Below are 17876 nucleotides of genomic sequence, written 5' to 3'. Positions count from 1 at the left end.
TTTGTGGAGGATGTTGAGCTCAACTAAAAGATAATATGTGCATCAGGGTTATGAAAAGAGCGTATCTATAATTCCTCAGATATGGCTAATGGCCTTAAGTTGATACTCTTAGGAAATATTGAGGGATATGCTGGTATATTGGAATAAATTAAAAGCCACTTACTAGGATTTAAAAATTAGATCCGAATATTTTAATACTTAAACCAAAAACGTGTAAAAGTGGAAAATGTTCATTATACTAGGCAATAGCACAGATTTGGCAATCAGAAACGAACAAAAATTATTTAGAAAAAACTTGAAACGATCGAAAACTGATCCCATATACATAGGTCAGAGAAAGTTGAACAACATCAAAAAAAAAGAAGAAATGTATCAAACTTCGTTTAAAAGTGGATTTTTCTTGTCTTGAGCCAATTTCTCAATATCACAACTAAGTCAGTAACAAAGACTAAGCTGCAACACGTTTAAAAACTATAAAACTAATAAATTTTAGGATACTAATCACTAATCACAAAAGCCCACTGAAAATAAATTCCTATAATAATTCAAACTGAAAAAGACCGGAAAATATTATCAAAAAATAAATTACATCCAAAATGATAAGAAACCAAATTAAACGATCATAGCAAACATAAAGATAAAGTTACTAATACAGATGAACAAATAAATCTAAAGGAGTAAAAATTAAGTGGAATATTCTAGTGCTTTAAACGAACAAAATTTACTACAAATAAGAGTTTGGCAATTGTCCCCTTTTCTTCCCTTAGCCAGGAAAGTCTAAGGCTTATTGTGTCATTTGTACTTTACTGAAAACAAATTATGTTGCAAATGTTATTTTTATATTTAAAACATAAAAATTTAAGAATAAAATTAGAGTGAACTAAGATTTTGACTATCGAATATTGATTATTTTATTTACGAAACTCACGAAATAAACACTAAACACAATAACTGCCCAGGAAAGGCAAAATGTGCCTGATAACAGACAGCTACAATCCTTTAACTCTCTGCTGATTACTCAATAAATTAAGAAGCAGAAATGCTCTCTCTCATCGTTTATCTTCCTTAAAAAAAGAAGAAGAAAGAAAAAGCAAGTAAACTAAATTCCCCCCCCCCCTAAGATAAACCTCAATTCAATTTCAAGAATAAAAATGAATACAGATAATTCTTTGTTAAAAAAATACATCTTCAATCTCTTTTTAAATAAAAGAATGTGTCTAACCTCCGTAATGCTAGTTGGTGAACTGTTCCAAATAACCGACTTTAAAGATCGTAAGGCCAGTACATGTAGCGTCTCAATATTAGAGCACGAAATTATCTGCATTGCTTGTTTCAAATGTCCGAAGGGCTCTATGAAATTGAAGAAACTGTATACAGACTGAAGGGCATACGTTATTCCAACATTGGTAGGTGAAAATTGTATCTTGGTAATCTCGAATTTATCCGACATTGAGCACCCTCAATCGCTTAAAACAAGACGCTGTGTCACCAGCATTATCCACATAACTGCCCAATAAACGACCCGTTTTATTTTGTAAAATATACACCCTTCTTGAATTTCCATAGACATTGCTTGACCAAATGGCACAACCATAAGAAATGTACGGGTTCACTCTTGGATGGTGTAAAGTTGATAAGGCTGATAGCAGTAAAACATTTTTCAATCCACGTACCACTCCTAAGCCTCTTGAAACTTTTGCTACGGGCGAATAGATCACTGTGCTGATTCAAAATAAATTACAGTCAAGGAAGAAGCCAAGATACCGTACCGCTTGCACGTCCAAAAAAGCTTTACTCTTAAAAAACACATTTCTATCAAGATCTGATGGGCTTTCAACTCTACTGTATGCAATCAAATCTGTTTTTTTCCAAATTTACTGGTGAAAGACTCAAAGTTGTAAATACATAAAAGAATTCAAAAGCCTATTAGCTTTAGTAAGTAAATCCTCCATCATCCAACTAGAAGCAGTTACAGCAGTGTCATCCACAAAGAATATAAGGAAACAACCTGATAGTATCAACGTTAGCTTGATAAAATACTGGTTCTAAATCAGATCCCTGAGGAGTACCGCAGTTAACTTAAAAAAGAACGACACAGAACTATTAATAAAAGCCTGAATATGCTTAACAGCAAATAAAGCTTTTAAACCAGTTCAAGCTGGTATCCCTCACATACAGGCGTTCTAAACGTTCAGTAAAAATTTTAAAGTCAACTGCGTCAAAAGCCTTTCGGAAATCAACGGATACGGTCAGAAGAATTTCATCAAGCTAGTAAAACATATTCATAGTATCATTTATGTGATCTACAGTATGTGAAGCTGGACGATCCTCTCTAAAACCAAACTCTGTTTCAGTAAATAGGCCGGCATTCGTGAGGTAATCACAAACAATTTTTACGTGCTATTTTTTCATAGATTTTCGAGAAGAGAGAAAGAATATGGGCCTGTAATTTTCAATAATAATCTTTACCTATTAAATATTCAGTATATTTGTTTTAGTTCCTTCCTTTCATCTTGATTATTATAGTAATTTACTTTTATTTGGCGTTGATATTTTGAAATCGAAAGCAAACTGTCTAAGATAAATAAAGGTTTCAGTAAAGTGCGGATGACGCAAAAGATTTTACAATTAGGGGTGGGGGAAGAAGGCTGTATCTTATCTCCTATTTCAAGTAGCTGTAACATTTAGATATACATATATTTTAGTACCTGTCACTATTGTGATTATTAGGGTCGTTTACTTTTATTTTCTGTTCATTTTGGGTTTCATTTATTCTTTAATAGTAATTACCGGTCTTTTCAATTTGAATTATTAGAGTTTTTCTGGTCCTACCTTAAATATGTATCTTTACTTTTCTTTGATAATCTTCTCTTATGAAAGGTATTTTTAAAATTAACATACTAAACATTTATTAGTTTTTTAAGACATTAAGAGCTTAGCCTTTTTTACTTTCTTAGTTTTGATACTAGGAAATTTGCGCAAGGCAAGAAAATCAACTATTTATATAAGGTTCACTTAATAAGATTTATGTATTATTATTTATTAATCCCTGGTATTTTTATGTTTGCTATAATCGCTTATTTGAACTTTTGTTCATTTATTGGTTTCATTTATTCTTTTATAATAGTATCTAGTCTTTTTCACTTTTAATTATAATAGAAATTTCTTTGTGCTGATCATAAGTGTTATATAGCTCTTTATTTTTCTTGAAAAACAGTTTTGCAGTTTTTTACCCAATCTTTTAAAATTTATTAGTTTTGCAGTTTTAAACATGCTGGAGCTGTGCCGTTTTTGCTTTCTTACTTGTGTTTTTGGAAAATTGGCACAAGGTAAGAAAATCAACTTTTGAACAAAGGTTGATACATTTTCTTTTCATGTTGATCAACTATCTCTGATCAAGATATGTGGCATCAGTTTTCTATTCTGACTCTGGCACATGTGGCAGACGATTTTAAACATGTCGAGCGACTAAAATTTTATTGTTGTAGCACATGCAACACGAAGTGTAAGTAAGAGAAATCTGGGCAATTAATAGGCAAATTTCTAAGAATAAATTGGTTTGGAAACGTTTCGTACATCCAAAAAATCTCTATCTTGTAGTTCTTTTAAATATGTAAAATTTATTAAGTTAAGAGGCTTCACATTAAAATTCATCCTAAGAATTCCTAAATATACCCTGTTAGTGTCCCAGAAGGGATTGAAGAGAAGCTAATTTCAAACACATGTCATCCCCCCTCTGAGCTCATTCTGGTAAAGTATTGCTGTCATTCAAAATCTCTACAAAATTTTAATTAGAAAGATCCAAACAAACATTGGAAAAATATTTCAATGATAGAGACAGTGCAAACCTTACTACAAATGTCCTTTTTCATGTATGACCAATTAATCATTTCCTACAGGTTTTATTTTCGAAATTGGTCTTCAGAGAAAGATAGGCTTACAACAAATTATTTTTCAGAATTATTTGGAAATTTTAGCCAAATATGTCTTGGAATTTTTAGAAGAGGTTTTGGGGAAACGACCTAAGCTTATGCAAAGAGCCTATTTCAAATAAAGAAGTTTAATAATCGGAAATTTAAAAATGTAGTGCCTTGTTTGAGCAGTTTCTTGGCATTTGTTCAAATATTCTAAGAGCAAGTGCTGATTGATAAACTCTAGGAGAAAGCTGACCTTGTTGTAACGTTTTGCATTGAAAATTTAGAGCAAAACAACTTTTCCACAGTTGTAAAACCTCTGTAAAATCAACGCTCCTTGGTACAATTTCATCTCTGCATATGATGTTATAACCGACGAAAATGTTATTTCAAAATGATTTCAGTATAAAGTTTTCCTTTCTCCCTAAAAAAGTACTCCACGAATGAATACTTCAATACACTAGCAGTGTGATTTCATTTTATGTGTCTTGCTTGGAAATGGAACTTCTTATATCTTCGTATTTATTTGTTATACTAACACTTTCTCCTTAAACACTTTGAAGAGCAATTAATAGATAATAAATTGATTTTCAATGATCTTCGTGAAATATACCCTTTCATATAAAGAGTAGTAAATCCATATTGCCCCCCCCCCGTCAACCCGAAAAGTTGATTTTTCCTTATCAACTCTGTAGCAAGACGTAGCACCGTAGCTGACGAGAAACTCCTCAAACATCTTTAGTATGATTAATGGAAATCATGAAGTAAGTTTGTGGTCAATAAAAAAGGCTTCACCCCCTCCCTTCTTGCAATTTTTTCTCAAATAGGTAGAAAAAAGTTTGTCTGGATACAGCGTGGTTAAACAATGGATGCTGCATGTTCAGGGATTACATTTTTTTTCTTTCACTGTTTTGATAAACCTGTTTCGCCACTTTCAAAAATTCTGTTCCATGTGCATGCGTCTGATAAAGCACTTGTCTTATTGCCCAAAAGAGCCAAATTAGACTTATAAGGAAGAACTTCGCTTCTATTTTTTCTTAAAGAAGGTATTAGTTTTAAAGTAAGCATATCTGAAGTACCGTCCCCTGGGAACTTAGAAAATTTTCAAAGTCTACCTTAACTGCTTTCTTTAAAGTTAGAAAAGAATTTATTGGGAAAGTGACTTGTATACCCTATGCACCTACCATTGGATTCGCGCTGAATAAGAGATGTTTTAATTCTTAATATAAGAGATCATTTTTAGTCTTATCCATAGATATTTATGATGAGAATGGTTATTATAATCAGGTAAAGTATCAAACGCTGAATCAAACGGAGTGGTTATTCCTTGGCTATCTCTTTATAACACCTGCTCTCGTCCTTTACCCCACCCATGGATGAGTCTGTTGTACAAATAGCCTATGCTAGAACTAAAGTTAATGGAACTCGTAAAATCAAAAATACATGACATCACGAAGTTTACCCGGGTTTCCCAAACAGTACCCCTTGTCGAAGGAAAGGATAAAGGTAGATACTTAGAAATACCGGAGCATGGATTGAAGAGTATTGCCTAGAACACGAAGCAATAAAACAAGCTTGAGACTTCAGAAAAGGATTCTTCCAAGATTATATTCAACTAGAGGGATATTTTTGGACTTTTGATCATTCTGAACAAAATTGACTTATCTACATTTTAATCTGGCACCAGGAAAGTTAAGGGAGCTTCTGAGTCAGTTCCTCAGCAATAATGTTCACTGGAAGTTTATATTTTTGATCCAATGGATCCATTCAGGTTTTATGTCTTTTTTTTTTGCATAAAGTGTTTAGAGGAAAAAAAAAATACTAGGGTGAATCACTGCTGTTTACTTTATCAACACTCATATTTTGCTTCTTCTGATAAAAATAAGAAAAAGACTATTCCAATTTGTTTTTGTGAGGTTTCAAAAACACTGATTTTGTTTTTGTTTCTTTTAGCCACTTTAAACTTCTTCGTATTCTATTCACTGCAGTATTAGTTGTTGTTATTTTCGTTTAAAGTAAATTTCGATGGTTCCATTGCTAATTACAAATAGACATCCCCTTCCAGAAAGAATCAAATAAAGAATTTTCACCTAATTTGTTTAAATAACGTTCTTTAATTTTTTGTTGTATAATTCACACATTTAATTTGTTTTTAAAATTTCCTAAATATATTGTAAAAAAAAAAAATCAAAACGGCTATATAAGTGACCTGCGGGGAAAAAAATGTGTTTTTCTCATGTAATTTAAAAATATAATTCTAAAATGTCTATTTTTCGATCACAAAAATGTGTTTATTATTCAATTCTTTTCCATATGGCAATCCTTATTATCTGGCTGTATACAGTTGAGAAACAACAAATCAACTACTTTGACGATGAGTCTCAAAAATATTAAAAATGGAATTGATCAAACTGCCCTCTGAAAGGATTATAAAATGCGGACCCGTATTTCAAACAAATTCGAGAAAAATGAAATTAAATGAAAATAGTTAGAGTGAATGTAGCTCCAAGTTTGCTCAGGTATGAGAAGCAAGCATATAGCTTAAAATATTTTATTTTTGCAAATAAAAAATAACGATAATATAATAAAATTAGAATAGAAAAAGCAAGATAATTCTAGAACTAAAATTGGAAATTGTTTGTTGTATAATATAAAAATGAGCAAAAAAGTCAGGCAAAATAATTGCATTGTTCATGGATTTGATAAACAAGATTTGAAAGTGCGCAAAAATCTTGCTATTTAAATGGCATGCTCGTCCCACCTGAGCGCTAGAGTAGATATCATAGGAGCTCTCACTGGCTTGTTTTCAAGTATTCGCTCTATTTCATTCATCATGTTTGTTGTCAGTCTGGTGGTAAGCTAAAAAGAATAATTCCGGTTAATACAAATGCAATTAAATGGTGAATAGCGCTGTATGGTAGAATCTTTGCCCTCTGAATTGTAACTTTTAACATCTCCATTCCACTAGTCTGACAAAATGTGTCTGATTTTCTTAAGAAAGGGGAAATACCCCCGAAAGTTAAATCAATCTTACTGAAAATCACACTATTAGAATCTGCAAATCAGAGAACCCTACTGAAAAAGTTTTAAGGTTTCTATCGACAAAAAAAAGCGCAGAATTTTCCTTTTTTCCAATAAGAAAGATCAGGGATCTATGTTTATTTCTTCTGGAAAATCGGAAAACGGCTCATTTGAAAAGAAATCAAAACTTTCATTGCCCCGTTTAAGTAACCAAAAGCTAATGTCACGAAAAGTGGTATTTTCCGCCATTTTGGGGAACCAAACTGCGATTTTATGCCGAAGAAGACTAAATTACCACCAATTGAAAATTTTGAGATAATAAATCAATTTAAAAGCATCAAACCACTAAATTTTGAGCCTCTTAGTTGTAGAGGAGGAGGTGCACCACCTCCTGCCACATAGTGGTGCATTTGTTCGTGAAAAGTCACGTAGTGTATACAAGATAAATGATTAATATGAATATTTATCTTAATACTTGACTTAACTAATTTTATTCACCTATTGTTAGCGTAAGTATGTTTACTGATGTAGCCTATAACTATGTATCAGCTATTATAAAGGAGGGGTGTTAGAAACTTGTGTTGGTGGGGGAGGGCTTATATACTTAATAGAGACCTATTTCAATGGCCAAATTGTCCTTTTCTTAACGGGTCTGAAAATAAGACTAGAAAGGGGTAGGAGGGGGGTGGGTATGAGTTAGTCCCCATACCCAATCAAATAAAATAAGCCTGAATAACACTGCTGTGGGTGGTGATATCTCCTGTCTTGTTGTACAAAAGGCTGCTGACATTTTTTTAAAGCTCTATTTAACTAAACTAATTTGTTACAAATTTCATAAAAATATATACAAAGATGTGTAAGTGTGCATTAGCTATTACGAAAGATGATGGTGGGTTATTTTGGAGTTGGGGGAATATATACTTCAAAGTGCTCTTTTTAATGCTCAAAAATCTTTACTTATTAAGTCTTCAGATCAACATTAAATTAGTTTTAGGAACGGGGATAGGTTAGCGGCAAGTGAAATTATATCCTTCTTGATTATTCCGAGCTTTTTGGCACATGCGTTTATTGTTGCAGGTAGGAAAAGGGTGAAGGGGGCCTCTCCCTTTGCGACAATCTTTTTCTATGTATCATTAGATATTACATTAACATGTCTACCGGCACAAAGGTGAGAAGGGTGAGGCGGGGCAAAGAGCCTGGTCAATAAATTTATTTTTGGAAGGGGGCCTAGCTAGTTGCTACCAAGAACTTTTTTATAGCGATTTTAAATCGCAATACGTATTTCCTATTTGTATACCAGGTTTAAAGAAATTTAAACCTATAAATATAATGTTTTTAAATATCAGATAAACCTATTGTAGAGGTCTTGATAGCTTCAGTCTTGCAGAAGATCAAAAGTCAAGCAAAATTTCCATTCATATGAATAATAGTACCTCTCTCCATCCACCCGAAATTCTATTGTAAAAGTCTGATATAGGATTTATTCAACATAACTACTGTTCATCGGAAATTCTGACTGAATATTCAATTTTCATCAAAAGCTAATTCTTTGACTTGACTTTATTAAACATGAAACTATATACATACATAAATCTTATACAAAGGAGACAGGGAGGCAACTCGTTTTGTCTCCTTTAACAATAGAGAGAGAAAATATAAGAAGGAATTACACCTCAATAGCTCACACGGAGTACATAAAAGAGAGAGAAAGAGAGGGAGAGAGAGAGAGAGAGAAGAAGCGGAAAAAAAATCGACTCGTAGACACAGATGGGACTTATAAACTAATTTATAAATAAATCACTTTACATTCAGTCCCCACTACTATAGGCAGAAAGAACTATCTCTTTCAATTTCTTTTTGTATGTATAGAGTGATGGTGACTCATTTATTAAATCCAGTTGTTTATATTTATTGGCAATCTCAGGAAGTTGATATCTTAAACTTAGTCTTGATCTCTCATTTTTAATAAAAGGAAAAAGAAACTTATTCCTTGCTCTTGATAAATGGCTATGTTTATTTTCAACCAAGATTTTCATTTTATTGAAAAAATTATCACTACGTTGGATTTCTAAAAACCATATGCCTATATTAAGGTGAAAAATTTGTTGTAAATGAAGAATATCAAGAAATAAAAATGATGTTCTAGTTTCAGATAATTCTTTTGTCTTCCTAGGGTGTGTTAAAAAAAGGTCCAGGATTCTTATTGAATTGTTTTGGACAATTTGGAGTCTTCGTAAATGTGAACGGAATGTCAGCATCCAAACGGTCGGGCAATATTGAAAATAGCATTCCACTAATGAAAAATATAATTTTCTCATTATTTGGTAAGGAAACAAGAACTTTACTCTATGCAAACAGCCGATATTCCTGGACACTGTTGCCAATACTAATAGTTTTAAACGACACACGCTTCACTGCTCTCGAACTTCTCCCAAAAATCACAAATTCCGACTTCTCTAGGTTAGGTATTAGTCGATTTGCATGAAACCAAGAATTTACATTAAAAGCAACAGTTTCGAGAGCCATTCGTAGGTCCTCCTCGTTGCCAGCCTTCAAACTAATTGCTGTGTCGCCTGAAAACAATATTGGTAATTCATTGTCCGAAGGCATGCATTTTGGAAGGTCATTTATGTATATCAAAAAAGTAACAGCCCCAATACAGACCCTTGTGTAACCCCTATATTTTCTAAAGGAAAAATATGAGAGGATTCCTCACCAACTTGGACTGTAAAACTTCTCTCTAATAAATAAGATCTCACTAACTCAAGAGCTATTCCACGAATTCCTACATTTTCCAATTTATCCAAAAGAATTGTATGTTCTATTGTATCAAAAGCTTTTTCAATATCAAAAAATATAGTTGCCGCCAAGTAACTATCATCCATAGCATCTGATAAGAAATTATGTAAAGCAGCTACTGCTTGCTCTGTTGACCTACCACACAAGAAACCAAACTGATTGGGAAAAAAAATAATTATTCTTTACCAGAAATGAAGTAAATCTATACTGTATTATTTTTTCAAAAACTTTACAAACAGGTGATAAAATAGCAATAGGCCTGTAATTATTTGGATTATCCTTATCGCCTTTTTTAAACAATGGTAAAACCTTAGCTACTTTGAGACAAACTGGAGAAAGACCATTTTTCATGCAAGAATTAAAAATAAATAAAATGGCTGACTAAGTACTTCAGCTAATTCTTTAAATAGAGAAGCCGACATACCGTCACATCCTATCGAAAATCCGTTTTTCAAACTAGTAACAGCTTTTTGAAATTCCAAGAACTGAATAGGGTACATAAAAATAGTCTTATCTAATTTATTTGGAATATATCTATATATATAAAAATAAGTTGTCTGTCTGTGGATCAGGTGACGTCATGTTTCTGTGTTTACTGACGTCATGAAATTAGTTGTCGTCATTTTTGCTTTGACGGTGACGTCATTCAAGATATTTAAGACATATGTTCACGTAGAAATCTATTAATGTTTAAGTTTACAATGACTGATGAACTTACCATGGCAAAAGCCGATGAAGATGCTCAAAGAGTCTATGCCAAAAAACTTGCTGCTGATAGAGAGAGTCAGAAAAGAAAGCGTGCCGAGGAATCAAAAGAACAGCAAGGAAACAGGCTTGAGGCTAAAGAACGCAAAACCGCGCAGTTAGATGAAGATCCACCTGGACAGCGAGAGTCAAAACATATCAAAACTGAAAATGATAGCGATGATGATTGGGTTTGGGATTTTGACTTGGATAAGGTCATCAATGCCTACCAGATTTTAGTTAAAAAAAACAAAGGTTCGACGATATGTATTTCATAGTGAAGCCAGTCAGTCGACGGCCAACCTACCATCTTCAAAGATACCACGATAGGAAGACTCTACACCGTTCACCCCAATCAACATGAATGCTTCTTTCTACGCCTGCTTTTGGTGAATGTACCCGGTCCGACATCCTTTGAGTATTTGAGAACTGTAAACGGTACTATACATGACACTTACCGTAGTGCATGCCAAGCTCTGAATTTATTGGAGAATGACCAACACTGGGATAACTGCATCAATGACGCGTGCGAAACGTCAACCCCAAGTCAAATTCGTGCATTGTTTGGCATCATTTTAACAACTTGCTCTCCATCAGCTCCTACAGAGTTATGGGAAAAATATAAGTCAAAAATGTCCGAAGATATACTCCATCGAAAACAGTTAGAGACGTCAGATATGACTTTTGATTTTACATCAGAAATTTATAACTACACTTTAGTTATTATAGAAGATTTGTGCGTACGTATGGCAAACAAACCTCTTCAGGATTTGGGAATGTCTTCACCTAACCGTATCGCTGCTGTTTCAACATGTGTAGAATTGGATCGTGAACAAAGTTAAAGTACGAGTGATCTATTGTCGTATGTACAAAATAACATTTCCAAGTTAACGTCGGAACAAAAAGACATTTATGATACGATAATGCATTGTGTCGATAACAACGTTGGAGAAATTTTCTTTTTGGATGCGCCAGGAGGTACTGGTAAAACGTTTGTGATAAAACTGATTCTGGCATCAATTCGATCAAAAAATGATATACCGTTGGCAATTGCGTCGTCCGGAATAGCCGCAACATTGCTGCCTGGTGGAAGAACTGCTCATTCCGCTTTGAAATTGCCTCTGAATTTGCATTCTACAGAAACTCCCACGTGCAATATTTCCAAATCATCTGGGATGGGTAAAGTATTGCAGCAATGCTAACTTATTATTTGGGAAGAGTGCACAATGGCACACGAAAAATCGCTCGAGGCTCTGGATCAATGCTTGAAAGATTTGAGAGGGAAGTCGAAACCCTTTGGCAGCACATTAATATTGCTTGCGGGAGATTTCAGGTAAACATTACCTATAATACCTAGATCAACTCCTGCAGGCGAAATGAATGCTTGCCTGAAAAATTCTAATTAATGAGCACACGTAAAAATATTAAAATTAACTACAAATATGCGTGTCCGATTGCAAAACGATGACTCTGGTCAAACATTTTCAGATCAATTGCTGGCAATTGGAAACGGAAAGCTCCCAGTAGACTCAATTTCAGGACGTAATTAACTACCTGCTGATTTCTGTAATTTAGTGACGTCCAAAAATGAATTGATTGAAAAAGTATTTCCGAATATTCTAAAAAATTATAAAAATAATAAATGGCTAAGTGAAAGAGCGATTCTCGCACCCAAAAATATAGACGTCCACGAAATCAACAATATTGTTTTGACCAAGATTCGAGACCAGGCAGTCCTTTACAAGTCAGTCGACACAGTTTTGGAACCAAATGAAGCGGTTAATTATCCATCTGAATTTTTAAATTCCATAGATCTTTCAGGGTTTCCAACACACGTGCTACAACTAAAAATAGGCGTACCAATAATACTTTTAAGAAATATCAACCCACCAAAGCTTTGCAATGGCACGCGACTTGCCGTAAAAAATAACAATGGAAAACCTAAAAGAGGCCACAATCTTGACAGGGCCTTTTGAGGGTGAGGCTGTTCTTATTCCTCGCATTCCCAGATTCCAACGGATCTGCCTTTTCAATTTAAAAGATTGCAATTCCCAATTCGATTAGCATTTGCAATCACCATTAACAAAGCTCAAGGTCAATCATTAGAAAAATGTGGTATAGATCTTAATACTGATTGTTTTTCCCATGGACGATTGTACGTTGCATGTTTGAGGGTCGGTAAACCTGACAATCTATTTATATGCAGCGACAATTGGACAACGTAGAATGTTGTATATTCGCAAGTTTTACGCAGTTAATTTGTATTGTATCTATCTATCTATCTATCTATATAAAAACGAGTTGTGTGTATGCATGTTTGTTTGTTTGTAAAAAGAGCGTTTGCATATGACGTCATTATTAGTACATACGGCTTTGTATATGCACAGACAATGGGAAAGTCAAGAATGTTGTATATTCGCAATTTTTACGTAGTTTAACTCCTGCAGACGAAATGAATGCTTGCCTGAAAAATTCTAACTTATGGGTACACGTAAAAATATTAAAATTAACTACAAATATGCGTGTCCGATTGCAAAACGATGACTCTGGTCAAACATTTTCAGATCAATTGCTGGCAATTGGAAACGGAAAGCTCCCAGTAGTGGGAAAGCCAAGAATGTTGTATATTCGCAATTTTTACGTAGTTTGAAACACATATATAAATCTATCTATATTCACAGGTGGGACACAGGGACACAACTACAATGGCACGTAACTAATATGGCGCGTAACGACTTACGCGCGCGGGGGGGCTTGGGGGGGCGCGAAGCGCCCCACCAACTAGGTGTTGGGGTGGCGCGAAGCGCCACCCCAACAGTTAGTTTTCTATGATTATGTGTCCCATCAGATATTTGATCCACCAGATCACGTCCAAATTTCCTAAAATGGTTAGCAAATGCTTCTGCCATTACTCTCTCATCCGTTATTTTAACTCCTTCATTAGTTGTAATATGGGATGGAATATTTCTTGTTTTGACATTATTTATTTTTTCATTTATTATTTTCCATGTTTTCCGCGGTGAATCGCATTCATGAAATTTCTTTTGATAATATTTTGCTTCTGCCTCTCTGAGAACAAAAGTTAACCGATTTTATATTTTTTTAAGTTTTCAATATTAATTTCATTTGGATATTGCATCTTTACCTTATATGATCTATTTTTTTCTTTTATAATATTTAACAAGCTTTGAGTAACCCATGGCTTACGAGGTAAATCCTGACTTTTTCTTAATACCAAAGGGCAAACTCGGTCAAATATTTGGTTAAACTTACTATAAAATAAAGCAATTGACTGATTTTGGTCTTCAATATTTAACAGATCACTCCAGTCTATATCTCTTATTTTTATTTTCATCTCATCTATTTTTTCTGGTTAATTACCCTCTTATAACTTTTATTTGGTCTCTTTCCACGCTCCATTCCTGATCCAGAGAAGTCAGAAACAACAACACAATGCTCAGACGTATCATTTGAAATAATATGGGTATCAGAGCAATTTTGCGATGTGAAAATTTTATCAATAAGAGTTGCATGGTTATCACAAATTCTTGACGGTAGTAAGTAACAAACCATGCAAAAATGAAATGTTCAAAAATGCCATTCCCTTATTAGATTTCACAGCATTATGACGCATTAAATCAACATTAAAATTTCCCATTGCATAAAATGGATAGTCTTGTTGGGTGAGAGCATCTAGCAATGACTCATATTGTCTTAAAAACTCTTGAAGACTAGGCGATGGTGGCCAATATACTACAATTACCAAAAAACGTATTTCTTCCATCACTTCACTTCTACTACACAACTCTCAAATAGCATCTCAACATTCCAAATCATAAAATCATTACGTAAAGAAGATGTAAAGTCATCTCGTATATAAATACCTACTCCCCTCCTCATGATTTTTTTGCAACTAACACCGCAAAATCGATAATTTTCATAATGTTGAAATGTATTATTTTCGTCAAGGAATGTTTTACAAACTCCCAAGACATCTGTTGAAGATACTTTAAAAAAATCATGCAAAAAATTTAGGCTGCTATTTAGTCCTCTACAATTCCAAAATGACATTAGTTTTATATGATTATTTAAAGGTGGAAGATCATGAATACGTAAATATTTATTTTTAGGTCCAATATAAGGAACTGACAAATCTTGGTCTTGTGACGAAAACTTATGAAAATATTTATTTATGTCAAGAGTATATTTTTCCAGTTCCTCCAGCCTACCAGCAGGGACTTGAAAAATATTCAAATCATTCATAATCTAAATTCAATGATAATTTCGCATCCCATGTCAGTGAGCCAATGTAAAGACAAAAAGAGGAAAGAAAAGTAAAGAAGAAGAGAAAAAAGACGAATATTTCAAAAATAAGAACAATTTTCGAACAATAAGAATACAAAAAACTTTCTTCACTCGTAATTTTGTTACTACCCTTCATTCCATTCAAATTATCCCTTCCCGCGTCCAACCCAACCTTCAAACAAATCAAATACAGAAAATAACTGAAAAATAAGGAAAAAAATTCACTTTTCCATAGAACTTCCAAATCCACCCCTATGAATATCAACTCTATGAGGGATATGCGCCAAAACTGAATCCATAAAATCCTTATTTACTTTGTCAACAGCCACTTTTAGAGGCTCAGTGTTTGGACACTGGCGTATACACAAAAGTGGCGTGATCGATTTCGTCACCCAAACATCCCCACGATTAACTCCACTGTTGAGTAATTTTGACCTCACAGCAAATAATTTTCTTCGAAGTTCTCGGACTGATTGCGGGGCATCATCCGTCACAAATATATTGAATTGAATTGAATTTATTTATAACCCGTTATAATACACACGAAAAACGGAGTAAAATGTGAATAAAAGAAGAGGAAAAAGAAAATGACCTAAAAAACTACACAAAAAACATTGCAACACTTCACCTTACTTAAAAACAATTAAAACATACAAAAGTAAAACATTCATTGAATCAAAATAGCTCTCCATGGGTGCCGACCAATTCTACTATTATAAGCTTCTATGCTTTTTCTGATAGAAGCATCCGGGTCTATGATGCCGTATCTTTTAATGACCCAGGAGTTGCTTGACCATGGTGGAAGGGCAAGCAGGTATTTGGCATACCGGAAATAGATTCGCCGAAGCTCCTACGTCCCGGTTATCGTAAATGTACGCCATAAAGGTGCAAGGTAAAAGAAATTCGGGAGTGCAAAAGCATTGTGGAGTTTCGCTAGCAGTTTACGGTTGAGTCGAAGTTTGTTTGCTACCAAGCTTCCGTATGCAGCTGCTGTTCGACGTTGGAAATGAAGGATCAAGAGCCTTCTTGTTGCTTTAAGAGTGTCACCGATAGGAAGCCCTAAATATTTCATTTGTGATTTTTGGGAAACTGGCGCGCCGTCGAGATTAATAGTAAATCCTGCTCGAGTTTCAACCCAGTTGACCAGAACCACGTCCGATTATTCTCTATTGAATGTAAGGTTAATCTTAGCATATTCTTTACTTAAAATCGCAAAATTTCTTTCGAACGACTGTACTGTTCGACTAGGGTTAAAAATATCATCTGCATAAGTGATACGTGACACATCAATCCCTTTAAAAATACATGAAGGAACTGCGCTGGATTGGGCGTTCAGGATACAGTTATTAAAGGCAACTGGAGAGGTAAGGGCACCCTGTCTGACAGCTCGACAGACTGGAATAACGAAACGTGTTATGGTCCCATCAGGTAGCCTGATTACAACAGCAAGATGGTTATACATATCATACAAAGCACGAAAGGCAGACGTGCCAACTCCCCTTTTATATAGCTCAAGGAGAATTTGTGCGTGAATCAGAGAGTCAAAAGCATGACTTACATCATGACTCCCTAGGACGAGCGAATCACTAGACTTATCAGCATCTATAAGTATTGACGATAGTGCAGTAAGCGCGTGGGCACACCCTAGGCCTTTTTAGAAGCCAAACTGATATGGCGGCATGTAGCATTTATTTGTAAGTTCTGGCATTACGAGTGTTTCAAAAATCTTGCAGAAAGTAGTAGCAACTGTAATAGGGCGATATGAAGAACAGTCATTCAGCGATTTTTTTTTTTTTTTTGGAACAGGAGTAAGATGACCAGAAGAAAACGAGGTTGGAATTATTCCAGTTGTGAACACCATTTGGAACATGAGATCAAGGTGACAAAGTAGTAGGGGACTTCCAAGAAGAATGTGTTTAGCACAAATATTATCTGTACCCCTCGAAAAAGGTTTCTTAATTTTTTGCGCAGAATTCATAATATCAGACAGTGAAACAATAAACGTGGGTACAGTGGTTTTTGGCAGTATCCGATTGAGATCACATTTAAGGGGATATTCTACTTTGGAATCAGGTTCTGAAAACTCTTTCAAAAAATGCTGTTGCCAGGCCTCAGTAGAGATATGAGCTGACGGAGCGTTTCTTTCACTCTGGTTGCGGGTCAAACTTTTCCACAGAAGTGTCGGATTACTCATTATCTTTTTTGAAAAATCAGAACGAATAGCGGCTCTATATTTTTGCAGTTTTTTGGAAAAATGGCGCTTTGTGGAAATCCGCATTTGGTTCACTATGCCGCTCTTGGGTCTCCCGCATTCTATCCATATGCCTAGTCAACATTTGGCCTTCTGGCAGGCTTGAACAAGGGATGGGTTCCCAGACCAGCCCTTAACTAGTGACCCAGCACGGACTCTGGATCGAGGGAAAAAGTGTGACTCTGCTTGTAGTAGCGCAAGCGAAATAAGTGACGAGTACATATTTAGTTTTAGACGAATTTCAGACGTGGGAATAGGTACTGATGGTTGGAGCAAGTCAAAAGGTATCTTTATCTTCGAAAGCAGATTATCAAGCCAGTACTGGCACTGAGTCAAATCGGTTTTACTCCATTCAATGATTGTTGTCCATTTTGAAGGTCGATTTACGCGCATTCGATAAAATGGTGCACTGATTCGGAACGATAGCGGTAAATGGTCAGAAACAAAAAAATTCACGGAGCACATTTACTATTAATGAGCTACTAAAAATACTACTAGACACAAGGACATGATCAAGGTTAGAAACTGATCTGGTAGGGTGAATGTACGTAAAGTACATGTAGGAAATTTACGTGTGTTTTTTGCGCAGAATTCATAATATCAGACAGTGAAACAATAAACGTGGGTACAGTGGTTTTTGGCAGTATCCGATTGAGATCACATTTAAGGGGATATTTTACTTTGGAATCAGGTTCTGAAAACTCTTTCAAAAAATGCTGTTGCCAGGCCTCAGTAGAGATATGAGCTGACGGAGCGTTTCTTTCACTCTGGTTGCGGGTCAAACTTTTCCACAGAAGTGTCGGATTACTCATTATCTTTTCAGAAATATCAGAACGAATAGC

At 34.7% G+C, this 17876-nt stretch overlaps 1 protein-coding gene across 11 annotated transcripts in view; it reads right to left on the bottom strand.

The window, feature by feature from the left end:
- Positions 1 to 17876, bottom strand: part of LOC136027364 (voltage-gated potassium channel subunit beta-2-like) — a 210845-nt gene that overhangs the window by 10071 nt on the left and 182898 nt on the right. For 7 of the 11 annotated variants that reach the window (XM_065704534.1, XM_065704533.1, XM_065704540.1 and 4 more), the window contains one exon: positions 6452 to 6773. The exons of 2 other annotated variants lie outside the window; for them this stretch is intronic. In XM_065704534.1, coding sequence (XP_065560606.1) covers positions 6654 to 6773 — 120 coding nt within the window. In that variant the 3' untranslated portion in view covers positions 6452 to 6653. Of the gene's footprint in view, positions 1 to 6451; positions 6774 to 17876 lie in introns of those variants that run through there. 2 more of the 11 variants (XM_065704535.1, XM_065704537.1) reach the window with 1 other exon arrangement.

The sequence above is a fragment of the Artemia franciscana genome, chromosome 5 (assembly GCF_032884065.1).
Source record: "Artemia franciscana chromosome 5, ASM3288406v1, whole genome shotgun sequence".
Classification (NCBI taxonomy): domain Eukaryota; kingdom Metazoa; phylum Arthropoda; class Branchiopoda; order Anostraca; family Artemiidae; genus Artemia; species Artemia franciscana.
The sequence above is the reverse complement of the archived record's forward strand: the minus strand, read 5'-3'. Positions and strand labels throughout refer to the sequence as shown.